General features: G+C 42.1%; 1 protein-coding gene across 1 annotated transcript in view; it reads right to left on the bottom strand.

Moving 5' to 3' along the window:
- Positions 1-3,292: 3,292 nt before the first annotated feature.
- Positions 3,293-23,918, bottom strand: part of DLC1 (DLC1 Rho GTPase activating protein) — a 28,802-nt gene continuing 8,176 nt past the window's right edge. The window contains exons 3-13 of the mRNA XM_009277405.1: positions 20,156-20,219; positions 15,321-16,747; positions 14,010-14,186; positions 11,933-12,092; positions 11,496-11,694; positions 8,889-9,102; positions 8,375-8,489; positions 7,042-7,263; positions 6,126-6,343; positions 5,779-5,952; positions 3,293-5,238 (exon numbers count right to left, since the gene is read on the bottom strand). Of these exons, the coding sequence (XP_009275680.1) occupies positions 5,118-5,238; positions 5,779-5,952; positions 6,126-6,343; positions 7,042-7,263; positions 8,375-8,489; positions 8,889-9,102; positions 11,496-11,694; positions 11,933-12,092; positions 14,010-14,186; positions 15,321-16,747; positions 20,156-20,188 (3,060 nt within the window). The 5' untranslated portion in view covers positions 20,189-20,219 and the 3' untranslated portion in view covers positions 3,293-5,117. The remainder of the gene's footprint in view (positions 5,239-5,778; positions 5,953-6,125; positions 6,344-7,041; positions 7,264-8,374; positions 8,490-8,888; positions 9,103-11,495; positions 11,695-11,932; positions 12,093-14,009; positions 14,187-15,320; positions 16,748-20,155; positions 20,220-23,918) is intronic.

The raw sequence follows: 23,918 nt of genomic DNA, 5'->3' as shown, positions 1-23,918 counted from the left end.
CCCCATATCACCCTTTTATTACTTGAGCTAATGAAGTGACTAGTAGAAGACTGGTACCTGGAGAAGCATATACAACACATTTGCTGTAGGGCTTTTTCTTCTTCTAGTAACAAAAAAAAATTGAGCCTATGGAATAACGGATTTGATTCCCGCTATGATAGGGAAATTGTGCTTATCAGTTACAGATCTTTCTAGGGTTTAGGTAAATGTCAGAAAAGCAAAAGACTCTCCCAGTTGTCTGGTAACCTCCCCATGCTGATCTTCATGCTCTTGGGCCATAGCGGGGAAGCACTGCATCTTCTCGTTTAAATGAATGTCCACTTCTATAAAACATAAGCAAGCTGCACTCCACAACCTCCAGTGTAATTCTTAGAGAAAGACTTGCTCATTAGCAACTTCCAAAATAATTGAGTTACTTAATCGTAACTTTATTTTTGACACCATATTGTTTCTTACTCAGCAAGGCAGCTCTACCTAACACTTACAGGTGAAAACTGGTGGCCTGTAAGTCCTGTAATCATGTCAAATAATGAAGAGAGGACCTTTTTTAGGTCTTTGTGATACTTTATGGAAGCTAGTGCAGGAATGATTCCAGGGTTTGAGCCTGTGCAGTTTTAAATGACTTATGCTCTTGCTGCTTCTCAGGGAGAGATTGTCCCACAGCCTCAAAGACCTCTTGCTCTGTTGAAAATGCCTTTTCCTTTCCTTCTGCCTCAAATTTTCCATTAACAAATTTTTGTCACAACTTGTACACCCACTCAGCTAGTTTGAACTCTTCTTCTGTGTTTTTATGACCTTCCAGTGCTAGTAGACATTTACTGCATCCCTCTTGTCTAGTGGCCAGATTATGTGTATTGAATCTTCCTATATAAATGTACCCCTTCAGTGCCTTAATCTCTTTTGATGGAATTTTTTCTTCTTTGAATTCTTTCCCACCCTTCACTGCTCTTTGCTGTCCCTGGACTCAGCTTGGAAGTTCAGTTCTTGTGAGCATTCTGGATGCCTCAGGCAACACGGGAAAATATAGTAGGATGGTGCAGAGGGGAGGGGAAAGTGAGCAAGCCTCAAGTGTCTGGGATAGTGCTCAATGCAAAAGAAGCATGGATGCAAACATCGCATATTAGCATCAGTAATAAGAACAGTATTTCACCTTCACCTCTGGTGCTATGCTAGTCATCATTTTAGACATTGATACCTTTCCTTACTAGAGAAATAAAATAGCTCTGGTTTGACAGATGAGAAATAGCTGAACGTAATCTTTCAGAAATGTTTAGTATTTCCTTGTATAATGGATGCAGTCAATGGCTGTACTGACAATTTATGGTATAACATAGGCAACGGAATTAGTCTTTTGTCTTTGTAAATTTAATGCATTGCTCTACTAAAACAGTATCTCGATTTCATTCCTTACGATTGTAGGACACTGCTCCCAGCACTTAGCAGAAGATCTGTGTATAATATTTAATTTTCATATGTCTTAAGTGGAAATATCTACCTTTTATTATGTAGCCTAAGTCATGGATATTGTTTTCCTATCAACTTTCTCCTGGCACAGACTACTGTGGATATATATTAGGTCCTGCTCTTTTCAAGGTCTTGCACCAGACTGCAGAGGTACTGTTTTGCATCGTTTCAGTCCCACTTTCCCAGACTGTCCGTGTGTGTTAGTGATATTGCCTTCTGGCCTTTAAGATGAAGGCCGCTGATTATTTACAGCTTCATAAATATCTAACTGTGGAGTGCATTACTTGAGGAATGACAGTAAACCGTGACTTTTTCCATTTGAATTTGTTAGAAAGCAGTACTGAAATTCAGCATTATTGAAGCACACAGCAGGCTGGACCCGTGCTGCACCAGGGATGCCATGTACGCAGTTAGCCATACCAGCACCCTGCCAGAACTGAACAGGGGCCCAGCCTGCGCTCCCTCTGTGGCAACTGCTGCTTAAAGCAAGAGCGTGTCCGAGCAAGAGCCAGTGCCGCCGTGAGTGACACCTGACAAGAAACACAGACATGGAAACTTGAATTCTATTGTCCAACTACAACATGGACACTTGCAAATGAAGGTGCCGAGAAAACAAACATTCAGGAGCTTGAGGCTATTTAGAAGAGTCAAAATTAACTCATGTTTTAGAAATATTTAGGAAAATCGTATTTTGAAAGTAACCTAAATGCACTTTAAACAAAATGCAGAGTAAATCCTTGAAGTGCCTGAGGAGTCTGCCCTGCATTAGTGTGCTTAAAAATACAAACAAAACCATCATTACAGAGAAAAATAAATTAGCTCTAACTCTGCTTGTTCCAAGGGCCCAAAACTGTGAACAAACCTGTTGGGGTTTTTTTAAATTGTGCAGTTGTTTTATTTTTAGTATTGACTTGGGAAGAAAAAAGATCCTGTAAGAGCCAAACAAATGACAGTCCCTTATCAGAAAGGTTCTCTAAAAGGCTCTTTGGTGTGTGAGAGCTAGTACCACAACAGCAAGAGGTTTGCTTTTGCCAGACTGTGAAGCAGCATCCCTCACACTGCTCCCTGGGGAACATAGAGGGAAGCAATAGTGATCAGGACTTCGGGATGCTCAGGCGGAGAAAGAATACGATGATGTTGGTAACTGAAAGGCAGCAGGCCTCCTTCCAGTTACTCTGTCAGACAAGCCTCACAGATCAAAATCGTCTTTCAGATGCCCAAATTCTATTTCTGTTGGCTAAGACTTTAAAAACTTCTTAAAGTTGCTTGAATTAGCAGCTGTCTTTGGCTTCATTTTTCACCTTAGTCAGTTGTTTGTATATCCTCCTGGCCTTCTCTTTGGCTTCATTTCACTGCTGCGTGTGCTTTAACTTTCTCCAATTACTTTCACACTTGCATTTTTTAAAGCAAACCTATGACTCCACAACTCGTCAGGCCCTCGTTCTCCCTGTAGAAAGTACGAAAGCAGTGAATTATTTTTCAGCATTGCATACAGCTGCGTATCAAGTAGGAAATTGCTTTGCTCCATGTTAAATTCAAGAGTACCTTTCCACAAGACAGTAGCAAAACAGAGGTTTCTTCTTACTTTTAAACGTATGAAGCTACTGACTGTGGAGTATTTCTGTACTGCCATCATGAAGGCTTGTCTTCCAAAAATTTTGAAATTGCTTTGGTACCTGCCTTTAACGATGCTAAAAATACTGGCCTGGGAGAGGGCAGGGGTGGCTACGCAGTTGGTAGTAGTATGTAAAGAATCGGTGGTACGAAAAATGCCTCCTCCTCTGGGCACAAGGAAGAATGCAGAATAAAATAAAAACCATTATGCTTCTTCAATTTTAAACATTTAATAGTGCACTTATTGAGTATATTCTGTACAGACATCTATAGCAAGTTAAACATTTCCTTTCTCTCATGTAAATCATAGTCATGTAAAGCACATTTACAATAGAAAACATACTTGAGGTACAAAAAACCAAAAAGAATAGCTGAGGTATAAATACAGGTATATTTTAAATAATCTTTATCATGCTTTATCTATGTTTGACAGTACACTGTGGGCAAGTATACATGTTTACAATAGAATGGTATGTACAACATACAATTTTACAAATTCAAAAGTGTTTGATGTAGAAGAATATACAAGGTTTTCCTACTCATGAGGAACATTGTTACTGGAAGTACTACATTATTTGCCATAATAAAAAAATCTTCATCAAAAAGCTTAAAATAATACTGACAATGGTAATAAAGTCTCAGTCAAAATTCCATCTTGCAACTCATTCATACCCTAGCCACAAAATACATTTATCACTTAATACTGCACCTCGAAAGCAAATCTTCACCTTTACAGTAAAACCTACAGAAAGACCCTTTTCCAGAGGACCTCAAGACTTCCTACAGTTCATAAAAGTTGATGCTCAAGGAGGGGGGAAATATCCCAAAGGGTTTAAAACCCAACAAAACCCAAGACAAAACCCCACCCTCCTCTCTGCCCCCAAATATAACCCTCCAAATTGCTCACATCCAGGTTCTGTTTGTGTTAATGTGCAGCTTTTAGGAAAACAGGCAAAGGAGGGAGAGAGCTCGTGCGACTCTTCCTAGCCACCTCACCCCACCTGCTGCTGCAGGAGTCCTGCCACCTCCCAGCACCGCAACTCCAGTGTTGACTTTTTCCTCTTGAGCCGTTAGAATACAGTAAAATATATAAAAGCTCATTAAAACACTTATAGTTAATGCAGGTAGAAGTAAAAGCAACAAACATTTTTTGGCAAATTAACGATTGACATTACTGGCTCTCTTCACCATTGCACAGACATTTCATTTCTAAGCTGTTACGTTGCTCAAAAGTATATTTACTTAAAATTGCTATAGAATTGCTAATCACTCCTAAAAGATCATCTGGATAAGGAGTGGACAGTAATTGGAGCAAGCCTCTTGCAACATCTGCTTAGGGTTTTTAACAAGGTTAGAGCTGAGGAAAATGCAGAACTGGCACATGGGAAGGATGGCTACTCCTGGTCCACAGGGGAGTCCCATTCTAGGTTGAACTGTATCCAGCATACTAAAATCCATTCTGGTTGCCTATCAGTGTACCAGACACATTTCAAGTTCGACTTCTGCTATCCTTTCAACCATTAACACACTCATTCACACTTTAATCTCTGTGCAAACCTTTCTCTGCTTATCTCAGTGAGAACACATTGAAGAGTACCAACTATTCCAGTGGATACACCAGTCCCTCAACGCACTACAAATAAAATGACATGGGTATGTACATAAAGCTAAGTATTTCACATGGGAATGATGAGCCTTCACCATATTTCATAATATATTTTGCATTTAAAGAATTTTGCTTCTCAGAAGCAATTCAAACCATCAAATAGTACAATTTTTTTTTTTTTTTTTGCACAGTCCTCCTATGTATTCCAGTCGAGGCCTACACTATAGACCTTACACAGACAGGAAGCAGCTTTAAAGTGTATGGTATGGCCACAGTCCTATAGTAATGCTCACAGTCAAGTTCTCATGCTGTCATCCCCTCGTGACATGACTTGCAGATGGTACACTAGTCTGGTCTGCAGCGCATGAGCCTCAGTTTCGGGTAATGTCTACGTTGCTGAGGTGTGGAGCGCATGGCTGTTCCTCTTCAGTAGTCACCTGGATTTTACTTCCTTGCTCTCAAGACTCTGATGAATGAAAGAGTCTCGTATCTTAACGACTTCAGATGCACACAAGTGTCCAAAAGACTTGGTGTACCAGTCTGGCATGTGCCCCCTGATGCATGAAGAAAAAGTAATGATGAAGTAAGTACCAGTAACTTTGCATGCATTTTCTTAGTCAGAATCAAATAGATATCTAGCTGGTTCAATGCCCGACTAGGAAATCTCCTTATTACTGCTTATTGCTCAGCTCAGCCTTACTAATATATAGACTTGCTCAAAAACAAGTTTGCCGCAGTGAGGAAAAGTTATGAGAAGTTTTGTGAGAACTTGGTCCTCTTTACTAACTTAATATTAAAATTAACATGTCCTTGCATCCAAATACATCGGTCAGAGGAAGGGGTGGGATTATATACCAATAGCTATGGTGGAGCACATACTGAAGGCTTCTAATGCAACAAACCACACCTGCTGCTGTTAAATGTGCATTGAAGCCAATTTTCTGTGACATCTCAGAGACCTGTGTGCATGCCTTTGAGAAGTACTTACTACTGCCCAAGCTAAAGCCTGTTGCACCGTCTAAATTTTGCACTGACTACACGGAAACTATACAAGAAAAGTTACCACCACAAAAGGACAAAGTGGAAATTCATACCTTAAATCAATTCTGCACATGTAGGTAAGTTTAGATTTTCCTGACCCGCAGGGCTCAATCAGATACCTAGACAGGAGCACATTGACTCTAACACCTGCCACTGGAGCACGGTCATGGTCCACTGAGGTTGCTAGAAGCACACAAGCTCCCTTGGGGAAGTTTGTCCTCCATGTTCTAAGAAAAAAGAAGAAAAAAAAGTCTTATCTTTGACAGTGATTCAAACATCTAATAAGACTTCAAATTATGCACAAATATATATTTACCTATATAACTTACATTACGCAGAAATCGTAGGCAAGGTTGCAGTTTGTGTAGGATATAAACACCATTGCATATAAAAGTCTTACCTTAAGACTACGAAGTCCCTGGCTGGGTGAGGTGCCATGCTGTTCTGGACATACTGGTATATATCTGTCTGGCTATCCAAAGGTTCGATTACTTTTGATTCTATAAGATCTTCATCCCAAAGATGCTGCTCTTTAAGTAAACGATTTAAAACGTCCTCTGGCGTAGCTGGAATTTCAATGGTAGTTTTCCATAACCGGAGTGGGGGACCTTCGCATACCTGGGGAAAATCAGCACAGAGTCCTCAGTTTTACTCTTCCTTACACTTTCTTTTCCTTTCTATTTTAGTGTTGCCTAAATACAGAAAATTGAATACACACACACATATATGTATATATTGTACTAAGCTTGTCGTAAGCTCAGACTAAGGTTGTTTTCCTAACAGCCAAAGACACGCTGACTTCCAAATTATTTTTAAGTTACAGTTATCTTCTCCAGTATGGGATGCTATTAAATCGTGATGCTACAGAGAAATATCCTAATTTTCCAAATTTACTTTTTAAATATCTTAAATCTCATTGAAACACTTCTCCCTGTGCTAGCTCTGAGCTGTGCAAGATTAGAGCCGAGCAACTTCTTCCCTACTGCCTGCACAGTGACAGCGCTTGGAGGCTTCACTCAGCCTGTCAAGGCTTTGCACATGTGAGTGAAGGTGTGTAAATGCAATACAGTGAACATTCCTGGGCTGGATAAACAGAAGAACACAAATCAGTGCATGTTAGCTGACTACTGCTGAAAGACATGTTGCTTTTAGATGGTGTGCAACTATGTCAAAAGATTAAGGGTTTTTTTCTTAAATCTATCTGCAAACTAAATGTGTGCACTGAACCTTCTGTAATATCCTATGTCAAAAGCCTGCTTGTATTAGAGAAGGTGAGCTAAAAACCAGAGCTGTGGCGTGAGTGACAGGGTGCATACCTTCTTGTAGGCCAGCTCTGCTTGCTCTGAGGTGGAGCAGCTGACCCAGCCTTTAAACTTCTCCTTCATCTCTTTGAGCAAGTCGTCCACACAGTCCTGGAGGTAGCAGTGGTAGTCGGAGGGCTCGGCGGTGCTGCTGCCGCCCCGGAGCTCCTCCAGGCTGAGGGGACGCAGGTCCTGCTCCGTGTACGAGTTCCGGCCCCTGCTCATTTCTTCGGGTATCTGAGGGGCGACAAGAGTGAAATTATCCTCTTGCAGCTCTCTCCCCAAATCACAGAGTTAGTCTAGCAGTTTGACAGCCACTGAAAGATGGGTACACTGGTTTTGTAAGTGGTGGGATGTGTATGTGTCAGGTCAAGCACTCAATGTGAAGAAATGCCAAAATTAAGTTTGTTACTTTGGTTTAACTCAAATTAGTCTCTCATTTATGGGGTGTCTTGTTTTTTTCTGTGGAGTGTCCCTCTTTGCTACACAACTCAGATCCATTCCCACAGCACAGTTTATCCTGCAGACTGAAGGAAGGAGGGATCAGTTGTCAGCCGCAAAAAAAGAGACAGGCATGTCTTCAGTTGAGGGCTCTGAAAAGATTCGATGACAGTGAGGAAAACCAGGACTCAAGACTTGTCTGGTTCTCCATCCCGGGCCCTAGAGGGAGCATGCTTTAGTTCCTACAGACCCTTCAACCTACGGTTTGACAGTGTCACATTCCAGGATGCTTTTGTGGCCTAGTCTTGCTAACTCTTGGGAATTTAAGTATAAAACAAGCACTGAAATTCCTGGAAACAGCTTCTTGCTTTGTAATTAGAGCTGAAGTTCACAGACCCTCATGGCTGCACAATAAAAGCTTGAAAACATATTTCAAATGCAGCTTGGATGTAACAAAAATGTCCCAAACCCCACAACTGCCTCATGACTTTTGAGCGCCAGTGCCAACAAAACAACTCTCTTTTCTTCTAGCACCACTTCTAATTCATGTATGCACCCAGATTAGGATGCAAAGGTTTTTAAAAAACTATTTATCATATATTAAACTTTATTAAAATAAAGAGACATTCCTAGCTTTCCATTATACAGCAGATCTAAGCCATGTTGGCCAATATTCCACCCATCGGTTTTGTAAATAGGTATTTTACCTGAAAGAGCTTCTTGCATTCAGCAATCATATGAGCTAGCCCTTGGGTTGCAGCCAGGTTTTCATTTAGGTCTTTCTGATCGGGTTTTCCCTATTAAACTTTATTAAAATAAAGAGACATTCCTAGCTTTCCATTATACAGCAGATCTAAGCCATGTTGGCCAATATTCCACCCATCGGTTTTGTAAATAGGTATTTTACCTGAAAGAGCTTCTTGCATTCAGCAATCATATGAGCTAGCCCTTGGGTTGCAGCCAGGTTTTCATTTAGGTCTTTCTGATCGGGTTTTCCCGGCTTTGGTTTTCTTTGCATCACCCTTCACAGGGGAAAAGAGCACACACACACAAACCCAGTTATTTAATGCAGAGCAAGAGAGACGCTTGGTAAGAAAACAGTAGGATTCCCAGATCTGCTGGTGATTTAAAGCAGTGCTGCCTGGGACCAAATCTTGGCATGGTGTTACCGACTTCTCTCGCTACTCTCTCTAAACTTTTTCTTTGGAATCCCCCCATTTCTTCCTTCTTATGAACTTGCTTATATTTTAACAAATCTCTAACGAAAGGTAGGATCCCATAACCATTCTACACCCGGTGCCCTCTGAGGCGTCCAAGGTGATTGCAACTGGTAGGGTCAATGCTAGACCATGCCTGTTGCACATCGCCACTAGCTGTGGTACAGAACCAGCAGCAATGAGACCTGCTCCCCCTAGACGTACCTTGGGGAAGAATTCTCTCTTTTGAGAGTGTTTAAGTGGAAGAGGGAAGGTGCTAAGCAGACGGCCAGGTTTGTTGGTGTCATCTGGTTTTCCTTCACTGCAGCTGTGACATCACTCAGGAAATAGAGAAGAATCTGGAGGACCTCCCTGTTCTCATCGGGTAAAAGCATAATGGCAGCCTTGATAGCCTGGAGACGCTGATCCTTTGGCACATCTGCATAATATTAGTAATTCTCTCATCAGCCCATTGATTTTCCACATACGCAGCATGAATACATCCCAAAGCAAACTCCAGCTTCAAATATTTGACTCGAGTTTGAAGTGATTTTCTTCAGGATGCATACCATTTGTAGGAAACATGAAGGAATTTTTTTTTAACCCACTAGTTTAACTACCCTCAGCTATTTCCTGCCTCACAAGAAATGCAAGCAAGAAGAAGTTGTGCCTAGGCCAGAGTTAATTTTAGATTTAATTTCAACAGCTACATGCTCCCGCAGATGCACTAAAATGACAGAAGCCTGGAGTCAGGCAGTGAACAAGCAAACACAGTCCAGCCAATTTAGAAATTCTTTGGCTTTCAAAGAAATTCGAAACATGAATGCATTTTAGAATAGGTGAATTAATTAAATAAACTGGCTAGCAAACCTTTTCAACAATGATGTCATAAAATATCCAGAAAGTGCTTTACCAAACACAGAGGGTTGCTTTATTGAGCAGATCATTCAAAGTCATGTGGTGGAAAAAGAAAGTCAACGCTGTGAAGCCCCATACCATTAAACAGCTCCTTGGTTACTAACAACAAACAGCCATTGGAAAAATTTGATGTGTGTCTTTATATAAGGCCCTCTCCTCCAAACTTGAAGGGAACAAAAAATGAAATAACCCAGACCAGATCTGCATCTTATAAAGGGATTTCCAATAAGCCTCCTCTGAAGACAACATCAGAGTCTGAGTCGTGGAGCGTTTATATCATCATTAGCACCACACCACCCTCACTGCATGTCTCATAATACACGTGCTGCTAAACAGATATTTAACTGGTATTTGCTTAGGGCTTCAGCAACTTTGTAAGGCTAGCAGGTGAGTTTAGAAAGCAATTTTAAGCAAAAATCCACTGTTTTCCACACTCTCCCGTCAATCAGCTCAAAGCATATTTAAGCCACGTATGGACAATTCCAGTGTGCAGCCTGGTGCATAACACCAAAGCAAAGGGAAATTTTGTCCTTTGCAGGGAAACAAAATTTACAGCTGTTTTAAGGCTCTTTGCTTTACACAAAGATAATACTTCCCGACCACCTCTGGGGAATCCTCAGACCTACTGCCTGTAAAAGAAAAGGAACAGATACTTCTGCAATGCTCTTGTCAAACTTTTTCTGGCACTAAACCCACAAAGAGTTGCTGTTTAATATGCACGAAGTGGGGAGTCTGATTAATTTTCTCCATAAACCTTCTTGGGAATCCAAACATAGAAAAAAAATGCATGCACTGAAATAATGGTATGTATGTTTTTATTTTAAACCGTCACCTCCACCTATGGAGCTCTGAAGGAAGTTCCTGTAACCTTTTTGTAACCATCATCATAAGGAAGGCACAAAATTCAGCAAGGGCTCAAAGAAGGTGTCTTTGCAGTAAGTTCTGTTGTAGCTGTGCTACCATGGGAAGAATACATGGGGAGACAGCTGGGGTGGTGTTAGGGAGAGAAACCACGGGATCAGCAAGGTGCCCATAGCGCATCAATCCATTTGGACCGCCATGAATATTTCTAAAAGCTCTGGAGTTCTGGTCACCAAGCATTAATTCATCTTTGGCCATTTTATAAAGTGAGAATATTCCCAATGAAACAATGTTGAAGAAAACTTTTGAAAGACATGTTGTTTGGAAAGATCCAGCACAAAATTACCATCTATACAGAACTCAATTTATCTAGTTCACAAAAGAGAATGTCTCCCTTGCTGGAGTTGAACATGCCATCTCAGAAGGATTAATTATTTCTTTTCACGTCCATTGATAAACTCCATTTTTGATGTGATTTATTCTAAGCACTTTCTATTTATGGTACCTATCAGTAAAGTAGCTGCAAGTCAGTAACAGAAAAGCTTTCAAGTTAAAGGTTGTTTTCAAAAGTTGTCGTGAAGGATAGAATAATATGAATTATAAGAAAATAGAAATTTTTTGGCAGCCTTGCTCTTACAAAAGAATCTCAGTAATTTAATGGATTTCAATCCCCTTGAAAGCGCCAAACTCTGTTCGTGTAGTGTTTGTACAGCTTCCCTACCTAGCTACATCAGATGTGGCTTATTTTCAAACAGTAATATCAAGTACGCTCAAAGAAGAGAGGAAACTTTATAGCAAGCGATGGACGATTTATATTTGTTCCCAAACTACAGAGAAAGGTGAAATGAAAAGAACTTGTACTATAAATAGTTATACAACTAGAACGTCGAAAATCCATTTCTTATGAGGCAGCCTGAACTGTAACGGCTGCTGGAGAAAGGCAAAGACCAACGTATGCAACATGTGTAGTGCCCAGAGGAGCAGTATTAGAAAGTTCCACCCTTGCTACACAAATGACCATTTGCCATCTGCCGCAGAAATCTCACTACTTACATTGGTATATCTGTAAGAAGGTCTCGGAGAGTTTGTTGGTCATGAGAGGCTCAGGGAGATCACGGAAGAATTGCTTTAACATGTCTGCTACATCGTAAGCAGACTGGCCTTCATAGTTGACGCTGTCTGTTGAATTCTCATTCATTTGACGCAAAGCCTGAATTCTTGATTTGACTCCAGATTTCCTAAACAGTCCAACCTATATATGGAAACATAAATACATTTACAATGAGTCCAGCAAATGTGAAATGTAACTATGCTCTTTAGCTTCTTATGTACAGGTTCTAACTTCATGGAAAGCTTTCCTTGCATTAATTATCTATTTTGTCCTGTTTTGAGTCTACTTTTTTCAGTCTGACCCAGGAACAATAAAAATTAATGGAAGGCTGGGCTTTGGGTGCTGCATGCGTGTGGGATGAGAGTACAGCAAAACCCACCTGATCCAGGCAGTGGTTGCGGAGGTACCGCATGGCTTGCTGAATGCTCTGTGGAAGAGGCTGCCCCGTGCGCTGGACATTGACTTGCAGCGGTACTCCAAACACATTTCGGTCTTTATAATCTGGCACCTTTATCCTTTTCATAAATTTTGGTACTGCCCTATTTAAGCAAAGGGAATGACAAAATTAAATTAAACCTCTGTTGACCATTTATCTTCTGTATTTCCAGTAATTCAGAAAGTCAGTGAAAATAAGTGAAACACTTTAGTAATATGAAAAGTAGTGACAGTATAAATTAGCTAATCCACTCAGGGCTGGGAAGGGGGAGAGGACAGAAAACAGAGTTTCTCTAAGAGAAAGGCTTGACATTTGGGGCAGTATGCTGCCTGTAAGTATTAATGTGGTGCTACTCCATCAATATTAGTAGGACAAAAGCTACAGGCTAAAACTGCAGGGGCCAGATTGAATTGCGAAAGAGTCAAAATAAATCCTGCGGTCAGTGACCCCTTATAACACTGCTTCTTTAGGTTTCGGGAAAGATGGGCATTTGAACAATGAGCTTTTGTATGTCAACTACTTGTTCTGCAAAGTCCTCAAACTGGGTCCACCACCCACCAGTGTGCATAACAGCAGGAAACTGATGTAATACATTTGAGTTTGTCAGCTAAAAACTTCAGCTCTATAAACAACCCCTTTGAGGGACCCCCCTCCTTGTCAGCCAGTGACTGTTGTTAACCCCACCTCCCACTCCAATTTCAATGAGAGGCCTTTCCATCTGCTTATGACTCCAAGGAAAAAGTTACTAAATACAAAAGAATGATTTACCCCCAGGTCCCCAAGAGTATTGGTTTCATAAAGGGAAAAAAAAAGCCATTAAAATGTGAAAATATTGAGATCATTTTCCTGAACAGGGAGAAAAGCTAATGTCCAGTGCAACAACTGATAGGACACAGTAGCACTGGAAAACAGGGAGACCTATTTAACATTTCAATATACAGTATAGCTATACAAACAGTGCATTAGATTTACAGCTGTTACACAGTAAAACAGAACCAACTTGTATTGCCATATAGTTAAGTTTAGGGCATTATTGATATATGTATGAATAATACTTGCTTTGTCAAAAAAAATGCCAATGGAATGTGAAAAAACACATTGCGATCTCCACCGAGAATCTGAAGCATGCAGGGATAACTGGTCAATACTTATTTCTGTCTTTCAGAACAAACAACTTCTGTATTTAGAAAGGCTGACATAATAACAGCCTTTGAACAGGAGGTACTTTGATGCTGAAGCTAAATACTCTCTATGACTCCTGGGGAAGGGAGGAGGCTGGCCTGTGGTAGGGAGAAGAAGAATTTTATTGCGCCTTTTGCATCCTGAAGGTTACACAGGCTGTACTGCAGATACAATAATAAAAGAGCTTTCTATTTCATTCTTCCAACAAAAAACATTCAACTGGGTTACAAACACCTGGCCACAGCAGAAATTGCTGCCTACAAAAAACTCCATGGTCCTCCTAATGTTTCTTCCTCCCCCCCCTCCATCTTTTTTGCAAGCTAACTGGATTTATAGTGCGCTTTAAAGAGGGGAGATAGATTTTGGCTAATGAGACACTAGACCTGAAGGAAATTTACATTATTTAATTACATAATTATATAGAGAAAGTAATGCAAATATTTAAGAATAACTGAAGAAAAGCAAGCCTATTAAGATCTACCGAGGTTTGTGCCACTGCTCGCTAACTGCCTCAATAAACAACTAGTCCTTCTTTTGCTATGGATGTCCACACAACTTCCTGCTCAGAAAGCTGGCCTGTACTTCATTGCTTTTGTTCCCTCACATGCCCCCTATAAACATACTTCTCAAGCCTAATAAGATTAGACTTACGTAAAGGGTTAGTGATTTTAGCCCCGTCTTAGGAAACCACAAATCACTGTCAGCACAGGCTGGAGGAAGAAGTGCAAATATGGAAAAAGAGGGACGGAGGGATTCACTGCATCTTTCCAAAAGTTGCGAGCATGCAACTGTCATGCTCGTATACTCGGCCTGTCTACACATGGCACGGCGCCCTTACCAGCTGAAACCGTGCTTGTTGGAAGGTGTGTACTTCTCCAGGAGAGCAGTCAGCTTCAGGAGAGAGTACTTCTGCAGCAGGTTCATCTGCGCCACGGACTGGCAGTTGATCTGCAGCGACGCTGAGCTGAGGCTGGGCCGGTGGGAGCTCTGGAAGCTGTGCCACCTCAGCCTGTGCCTGCGGAGAAGATGGGGGACAGAGCAAGGACCGCTCACTGAAACGTCTCTGCAAGAAATGTGCAGGAATTACCGCAAACGTACTGCTGAGCTCCCTGCCCTTGGCAGCCACTGTCTTCTGAGATTTCACAGGCATCAGCCGGCAGCGTCTCTGCCTCACCCGCTGCGATGCAGCATGTGCAGATGCTTCAGATGGGAACGTGCGCTCTGAGCTGACCCACAGCTCAGTGTTAACTACACAGTCTTGCCCTATCAGATATCCTCCGAGGGCTCCAACACCCTTTTTCAGAAGCCCTTTCAGTATGAAGGCAGTGGGAATCAAAAAACTCCGTTAAGAAAAAACGGCCCAAATTTTTAAGACACATCAAATGGGAACTAAGCACTTCTAAAAGTCCCATTAAGTTTATACAAGCAGCTGTAGGTGACTAAATGACAGCAGAAACCAGGCCCTAAATGATTTGCACCAGTTTTAAAGGAAAACTGGAAACAAAGCTAGAAAGAATTCAACTCCTTGCTCTACTCACAATACAAAATACAGTTCCAGCAGAAACTGGGAGGCCACTGGAACTCCCCCAGTCCCCCACTGTGCTACAGCGATCAAGAGAAAGTAAACAAACCTCATTTTCCCTGCAGATTTAATGCCCCAGCATGCTATTAAGAAACAGCCTGCTACTGAAAAGTGCAAATTTTTGAAACAGTCTAAAAGTCAAAGCTTTTACTACACACTGACAGAAACCAGACCATACTTACACTGGTTCTCCTAGCCAACTTAAAAAAGTGAATAATCCTACTTGAGGTCCCTTTCCCTCCCACACACCGAAGAATTATCATCCCCCAAAACTGCCTTAACATTGCTCCTAATGCTGACTTGCTGAGCGGGCTGTTTTTCAATGACGACTCAGGCTGAACGTACAAACATACAGCTACGAAGTGTGGGAATCACTTGTCTAAAAGTCTTGCACAAATACTTCCCTTGCCTATAATTGTTTTGGGAAGCGATGGGAACAGCACGCGTATGCTTGAATGGCCACAACTTCTATTGCACCTTAACAGTGTGGTGCAGCTACTATAGAGCCACTCGGGCTGGAGGGGACCTCACCAGGGCCACCCCAAGTCCCAGTGCTCGTGATCTCACCTGCTGGACCGTGTCAGTGATGCGCCCACCCCAGAGTCCCTCCTGTCCTGCATCCCAGCGGGCTCTTCCGTTTCATTCAGTGAATTCCCCGTACTGTCAAGGTCACTCGGTGTTGTTCGATCGTTATCTACATCAAGGTGGATCTGCTTTGGAGAGGAAGGACATGGGGAGATGGAGTCGAGTGCCGAGTCAGAGTCCCCTTCGTCCGAGAACTTCTCTGACCACTGGTTTACTATTCTCTGCATCCCTTTGACGTGGTACAGGATGTCGTCTAGTTCTGGGAATATGTCTTCATTTTCGAGGTCAGCCAGGTCGCTCGTACTAGAATACAGGATTGAGCCTGGCACATTGTCGTAAATACTCAGGCGACTGCTCACTGAGCTGGAGGAGTTGCGCCTTTTCCCCATGCCCAGCTCTTTGGAGCTGTCACCGCTGTTTTCCCTCCGGAGGGTGAGATGGCCATGTCCGTGGAAACTCCCTGTCCTCCAGTTCACAGAGGCGTTGCTTTCTGTCGGGGAGAAGTTGCCGTTGGAGAGTGCTTTGGGAAAAGTGCCGGGCTTATGATCTTCGGGGATAAAAAACACAGTGTCTTCTGCAAAGCTTCCCCGGTTCTTGAAGTTCTGCTCCATCACGTCGCTGAATGTTGACTGGTTGAAGGGGTCAAAGCCTTCCAGGTACATGCCCACCCTTTTATTGTACGCACTGAGGCTGCGTGTTCGTGTGACGGGACTGGGTGTGCTGACAGCACTGCTCGTCTCAGACTGACTACTGCTGCTGCTGGTCTGGGTGGAATTGGAGACGCTCCTCTTTCGTACCATGGGGAGGCTGATGTGATTGCCATTGAGGGCAGAAATCTCCACGCAGTTAAGTTGTTTCAGTTTATCTTCATCCATGCCCTCCTGCAGGATGGGCCCGCTAATAATAAGGCCAAGCTTTGAAGGAGCTTTGCTCTTGCCATGGTGAGAGCTCTTGATTTTCAGGCTCTCCATTCTCTTGAGCAGGCTCTTTGTTTTGGACTTGGCGTTCTTCTCACTGGCTTTCGTGTTGAAGCTGAAGCTATTCAGCTCCCTGGGTGAAGGCAGGCTGCTGAATGAATCGTCATTTGCTACGAAATTGCTCGATGAACAAACGCTCACGACCGAGTTTGTCCTGGTGGTGGATGCCTCGCTCTGCAGGGTTGGTTGGTGGCTGCTGGTGCTGCTGATACTCAGAATAGAAGCCACCTCCTGGCGTTCGCTGAGGTCTGTTAGCACACTCTCACGGCTTGCCGCATTAGTAAGGTGAGGAGCTTCCGGGGAGGGGGTATTCAAGTCTGGTTTTGGAGGGAACACATCAAACTCTTCAAGCCTCGACCACCTCTTGCTGTCCCTCTGAAAAGTCCATTTGCCACTTATTGCACAAGGTTCATCTTCATCTGAATCTTCGCTCTGCAAAGAAGAAGAACCCTGAACGTACTGCTTGCAAATTGCCCAAACAGCAAAGGCGGTTGCATTTAAATACAATGCCCACTAAACTGCTTTAAGCATGACCTTGTTCTCACTGAATTTAAAGTGAAAACAGTCTTTTACTTCAGGGAGAGGAGGATTAGGCCATAAAGCTCATCACAGGAAAAGATAACATGGGACAGGCAATATATTTTAACAGTTTTTAAACACAAAAGATATACGCTTCATAAAAAGAAACAAACAATACAATCTGCTTTAAATTGCTCTTTTCTAAAAACCTTAGTATCCATAGACTTTTAATTAATTGGTCACAGTGGATAGCCCTCAGATCAATGGAAATTCCTGGCATGCATAAAATTTTAAACTGGAGTCAGTCAGGGGTTGGGGTCCCTCTGGACTCTCTCCAAAGTTACAGTCTGTTAATAGTGGCTGTGTGTTTATACTCCTCTTTGCAATTACAAGAAGTTTCTCATACGTTCTGAATTGTAGCAGATTAATTCCTTACCCATTCGGGAAGTCTGAACGGTCTCCTCGCTGTGACTAATGAGATAGCAAAAGAAGCTCTTGCACTGCAAGAGTGTGATGCCTCTAGGCTCTTACCTGGTCCACTCTTCCTCCCACAGGCTAACAGCTAACATTTTAAGAATGTCCTGTGAAGTTTCTACTTTAGTCTCGCTTCGGGCACACTTTAACACTCATAGATAGCGAGCAGCAAGAGCTCACTGACAGTATAGCACGTAAGTAAATTGTAAATAACATCTCCACTGATGATGTTTGATGTATGAGTAATGCCTGAGGGCACAATTACATGTACATCACTTACGCTTACAATCTTTTCATCTAAATACTGAAAGGATGATCCTGGGGCATGCATAAAATTTTAAACTGGAGTCAGTCAGGGGTTGGGGTCCCTCTGGACTCTCTCCAAAGTTACAGTCTGTTAATAGTGGCTGTGTGTTTATACTCCTCTTTGCAATTACAAGAAGTTTCTCATACGTTCTGAATTGTAGCAGATTAATTCCTTACCCATTCGGGAAGTCTGAACGGTCTCCTCGCTGTGACTAATGAGATAGCAAAAGAAGCTCTTGCACTGCAAGAGTGTGATGCCTCTAGGCTCTTACCTGGTCCACTCTTCCTCCCACAGGCTAACAGCTAACATTTTAAGAATGTCCTGTGAAGTTTCTACTTTAGTCTCGCTTCGGGCACACTTTAACACTCATAGATAGCGAGCAGCAAGAGCTCACTGACAGTATAGCACGTAAGTAAATTGTAAATAACATCTCCACTGATGATGTTTGATGTATGAGTAATGCCTGAGGGCACAATTACATGTACATCACTTACGCTTACAATCTTTTCATCTAAATACTGAAAGGGAATGATCCTGGGACTGACAAATTTGGTCTTCCAAATATCTGGAAAATTTCATGTTGGAAGAATAAAACCAATGAAGATATTTTAATACGACACCATGAAGCCACAAAATAACCTTTGGTGTTCAGAGTAGGAAACACTAATTGCCACCCAGCTCCATGAGTTTCACTTCATTTGTTTAGATTGCTTTAATTTAAAAACAAACACACATGCATGCCCCAAACTGTAACTATTTGTGTGCCAGGAACACAAACATTTATTCTCTGAAAAACAAGTAAATTATTCATATTTCAAGTATTTTATTTATGCATACTTTAGCTCCTGATCCTCTCCTAATTTTTTGGGTTGGTTTTTTTTATAGCACATTTCATCGGCTCAGGAAAATAAGTGAAACACCGTATTTACTTTTTATAACCAAATACACATGAGACACAGAGCAAGCGTCATTTTCTTTGTTTCCAAACTACTACAAACTACTTCTGTCCATGACTCAGATGAAAACCTAAGAGGACTGGCTTGCTTATTTAAAGTTTTCAGGAGGAAAAAAAGTCACCTGAAACTGCCAATGGATAATAATGATGGTTCAGCGGTGAATGTGGTTTGACTGGAAAAAAAGGAGCAGTAAAGTGATCTTAATTTGCAAAGAGGTCAATGCAAACATAAAGAAACATATGTTTCTGTCAGCACAATTTTTCCCTAGTGTTAAAAAGCTTTAAAGGCTAAGTATTGATTTTAATGAAGTCTACAACAAAAGGGAATAGGATCCAAGTCCATCTGCCAGAACATGGGTGGTGAATGAAAAGCAGGAAGGAGTGAAACAGAAGGTAACATCCAGACTCCGGAAGATCTGGGGTTTGGACCTGAAGTCAGGTCTGGTCTGACCTCTAACAGCAATACTGATCATTCCAGTGTTAACAAGGTTCAGGAACAAGGAGGAGAAATCTTCTGGTGGTCATAAACGGCAATCCAGCTGTCTACCCCTACTTTTAAGGAGTTCCTACATATGCTGCCTCAGAGTGTTATCTTCTGGAGCTTGGATGCTGTTTCCAACATACCACAAACAGATAGGGAAAGAGGGGATTAATTCCTGGTAAACAACCTCAGAGCATTTGTATGCATTCTTGTTAAGGGTAGGGCAGCATTGTATTGCCTTAGCTCAGTCATCTTTATCTGCAGTTGTCATATCCCAGGGGACAGTATCAACTACTGATCCCTCCTAGGACACACACATAGTTTTAAGACAGCTAATGAGTGGTACCTTACTAGCAAACCCCAGCAACTCAGCTTTCTGTCAGTACTACCTTACTGAAATTACAGTAGGTGCTCTCTTATTTCTCACCACGCTCCACAGGGATCCTGAAGATTCAGGAAACACTTTTAATTCCTGCTGAGCATCCTGGAAACATGCAAACTTTCTAAAAAGGTAGCTGATGTATTCTGTAAATATATTGCTTTAATTTTGAGCTATGTAATTAAAAAACAAGGAAACAATGTGCCCAATCCTGCAAAGGACTGGCTCTTTCCTTTGCAGGCCAAGCACAGGCTAACTGATCTGTCTACATCATAATAAAATAATACAATTCTAACGTGATGGCAAAGAACCAAAACTGTGAAGATGACGCCAAAGATGATGTTCTAACATTCAGGTCAGCTCATCGTGGCTGGTCAGGATCTCCTCCCTCAAGCCTACTCTTTACAATCCTGCCTGAGTGCAGGTAACGCGCTACAACACAGACAACCTCACCGGCAAGCAGGGAAGCCCAGTGCCTTTCAGACTGGGAGCAGTATCCCGGGGAAGAGTTTGCTAGACAAATAACCTCTACGTGTGGCCAAGCCCTGCAGTTTTCACCCAGTGAGAACCCAAAATGAAACGTAAGCAGAGTTTTGACTGTGTGTCCTTGCCAGGTTCTACTCAGGTGTTATCCTAAGACTGCAGCTAAGCAATCTGCTAGATTTTTTTTTTTTTCAGTTTTATTAATGTACAATGCTGTAACAGAAGATGTTAAAGGAACTTACCCTTTTCCTGTGGGGACTAATTTCTAGCTTCATCACTGCACATTTGTTTAAAGTATTTAAGCGCCTGCAACGCAAAGGAAACCATATTAAGAGAACAATCCAGTGTTTGACACGAGCTATTCCAGTTCAAAAGCTTTTGTGACTGCTGTCCCCAAACTGCTTTGCATACAAATAGCCACAAGCAGGGTTTCAATTAGAGACCTAATTATACTTAACCATTAACCCATTACATTTGGCTGTATGCTAACTTCAGAGGGAGGGATGGATGACTATTTGTCACAACTACTTGAATCAAAGTAGAGAAGTGAATGGAAACTTAGACTAAGTTGAGAAGTGGATTATATCCAATGAATTGTAATAATTACATTTGTTTAAATAGTAGACATCCAAAGCCTGAAACGATCAATCTTGACAGACTGAAAATAACAGAAAAGGCTTCTTATTTGACACTGTGTACATGTGCCTGTGTGAAAACAGCATGCTGCTTTAAAATTGTACTTTATAAGCTAAAACCTCCCAGAGGAAAACTTATTTCCCACTGATTAGGTGTCTGTTTTGTTTGTGAACACTGATTATTTTCAAGACAGTCCTGGGACAAGACAACTCACTATTTTAAAAAAAAACCCAAAACACAGACCTGATTTTTCCTTCCTAAACTGAAAGTTTCTTTTATACATAAAAATGTTGTTCTGAAGGACTAAAATTTAAACAAAAATAAATTGCTGCAGCAACAATAGTTAACCAGCCTCTTCGTGAAATGTGATAGCAGTCTGGATGCATATCTTGAAGTACTGTATGAATGTATGTAAGCATCCCTGTATTCCCTGATGAACTAATGATCTGGTAGGTATCCCTAAACAAAAAAAAAAATTATCTTCCTTCTCCCCTCTCGCCCAGAAGCTCAGTGTGCAGCGCTGAGCACAAACAGCTTAAAGCAGAGCAAAATTTGACACCGTTAAACACACAGCTCCATGGCAGCTTAGGCACTGCTAAGTGCAGGCTGCTGTGGTCTCCTGCCCTTCTTCCAGCCCTTGCCCCCCCCGAAACTGCTCCAGGGACACAGCTCAGCTAAAATCTGCACTGGTAAAGCATGGTTAGAGAAATGCTGGTGCTATGGCAAGGCAAAGGGCAGGAACAGGCTGGGCGCAACGCAGAAGGCAGAAAAGCTGAAGCAGCAGCTTCATGGAAGCAATGGTTTGGTCCCTTGTGTTAATACTTCCACTCATGAGGCTGTACTGTGGGTTGGACGAGGAGACTAACGGAGCTGAAAACTAATCTTTCAATACTTTGTTGGGTTGAATTTCTCCCAGGTCAGTTCCCTGAGCTGTGTGAAGGGTAGTGTGTGCAGGGGGGAGGCAGAGGAGCAAAGCTGCCCCTTTCCTTCAGCTGGACCGCAGCCCACATTCAACAGGAGCAAAACTGAGCTTTAAAAACCCTAATTCATTCTGAAGGAAGTTGTATAATTTTCACATAATTCGTTTGAGCAAAGTGTAAAGAGCCCATATCAGCAGCTTTGAAAAACTAAAAAAAAAAAAAAGAAATGCTGACTTGTCCTGTTGCTTCAGATGAGTCTTTTCAGATTCATGAAACTTGTAACTTGAATCTAGAAAATGTGTGCACAGGAAGAATTACTAGTTTCCTCTCTTTCCCCTCGCCTTTTATGCACAGGATTGGTTGCAGATGGTATTTACACAGGGCTTGATCCTGAGGCCATCAAAGAAAGTGGAAAAGCTCCTACTGATGCTTTTGCTGCAGTCGTGAACTAAAAAAAAAAGTCAGTTTGATCTATAATTAGACCCAGCCACAACACAGCAGAAAAGAAGAGAAACAGGAAGAATTGCCATGGGTCAAATAGTAGGGCAGTGGCAGGTTAGGAAAGTTATCCAGATCTCTCTATTTTCATCTTTGCTCTGACTTTAAAAGGCAGAAGGCTCTGTCCTGCCGGCTGCAGCTGGTGGGTACGTGCACCAGTCCAGTGAATTTCAGAGGAATTGTATTTACAGTGTGGGTGAATGGTGAATGTCCCATCTTCGCGCTACACAACAAAACTGGTATTTTGGTTTTTAAGAGGCCACACAGCAGCAGAAAGCCACCTCCCTCTCTCTGCTATAAAAACATTCTGCTCTCAAACTCCTGGACCTCAAGACCAGGGAATACTGAACTGGTTTCAGTTCTATATTGTGTAATAATTTACAAATTTCACAGTGTTGCAACCTTTGACTTATGCAGAGAGAAGTTATCACCGAATCCCTGTATCAAGCTTTATCTAGCTCCAGCCTGTCTGACCTCTAATAAAGACAATCTCTGATTTCACAAAGATTACATCCCCAGACTTTTCTCCTACTCAAATTAAAACCCTGAAATAGGTGGAAAAGGGTAGAGCAAAGACCTCTGTTTCCACAGAGGGTGTTTAAGAAAAAAAAATCTCCCGGCGCACACCTCACAAGAATGAGTATGAAGGCAAGATAAGGTAACCCCCAATGAGCGAAGTTAAATACAATAGCAGCGAGGCAAATAAAGGCTCTGTTACACATTTGACATGATTTCATCACAAAACCAGTTTCCCTTTTAAAACTTAAATGCTCTGCAGCGATTGCCTCAGGTCTGCAACTTTCATTATATACATCACACATCCTGCTTTAACTTCTGCTCAAGTTCAGCAGTGTCCAGTTCCTTGAGCTACAGGACACTGAAAACACAGTACAATATGCAAAACTGCCTTCCGAACACATTATTGAGTCTGCACAGCTAAGCTTACAAAGTTTAGGCTTTGCCAGCATGAGAGTTACCTATACAACTGTCATTAACCTTCACATATGCTTTGCAATACTTTTTAAGCACATAAGCACGCATTCATTTTCTACAGATGTTCTCACCAAATCGATGCTTGTTAATGAACCGCAATTTTATCTTCTGGCTCTGGACCTTCTCCTTCAGTAATTCCATTCCCAAGTATAAATTCAACTTATCATTTCCCTACTGACAGTCAGCAGGTCTTCCTCATTCTTTAGCTCCATCTTATTCTGCCCAAACCTGTCTCAGCGACACCTTCGCGAGGACAAGATGGGAGATGGAGGGATGGGGCAGGATTGCTGCAGACAGCAGTTACAGCCGCTTTCACCAACTGGCTATCTCAGTCTCACTTTCTACAATGCCTCCCACCCCAGCCACTTTCTGGATGACTGTCTGGATGACAAGATAATATTCCTTCCCATCATTTAGATAAATGCCTTTGAGTCAGCCCTCTCTCTATACATCTTCACATCCAGATGGTATCTTACTCCTGTGGAGCGTTGTATCTCCAAGAAATCACTTTTCCTCGCCCTCCATGTACTCCTACCCAGGCTCTCACCCTCCTCCACCCCAGCTCTGCAAACCCCTTCTTCCTGAGGGTGACCAGTGCAACAGGACCTGTCTCTCAGTCCCAGCCCCTGTGTTGAGACTGGCCCGTTTCAGCCCTGAGCGGCAATTACACTGGAAGCCTGAACCTGCCGCACTGGAGCTTCTCTCAGAAATGAGCAAACGATGCATTTTTCCTAGTCTTCTCCACAGAAATGGCTGAACTAGTTTAGCCTGAACTTCTGTTAAGAAAGGCAGCCTGAACAAGACAGTCACTATCAAAAATGGCAGCGTGAACAGCTAACTTCAGCTGATTTATAAATTAAAATATGGGCTTATAATGTGAAGTTTGGGGCCCTCACTACAAGAAAGATGTCGAGGTGCTGGAACGTGTCCAGAGAAGGGCAACGAGGCTGGTGAGGGG

This window comes from Aptenodytes forsteri, unplaced genomic scaffold, assembly GCF_000699145.1.
Source record: "Aptenodytes forsteri isolate BGI_AS27 unplaced genomic scaffold, ASM69914v1 Scaffold65, whole genome shotgun sequence".
Lineage (NCBI taxonomy): Eukaryota > Metazoa > Chordata > Aves > Sphenisciformes > Spheniscidae > Aptenodytes > Aptenodytes forsteri.
The sequence above is the reverse complement of the archived record's forward strand: the minus strand, read 5'-3'. Positions and strand labels throughout refer to the sequence as shown.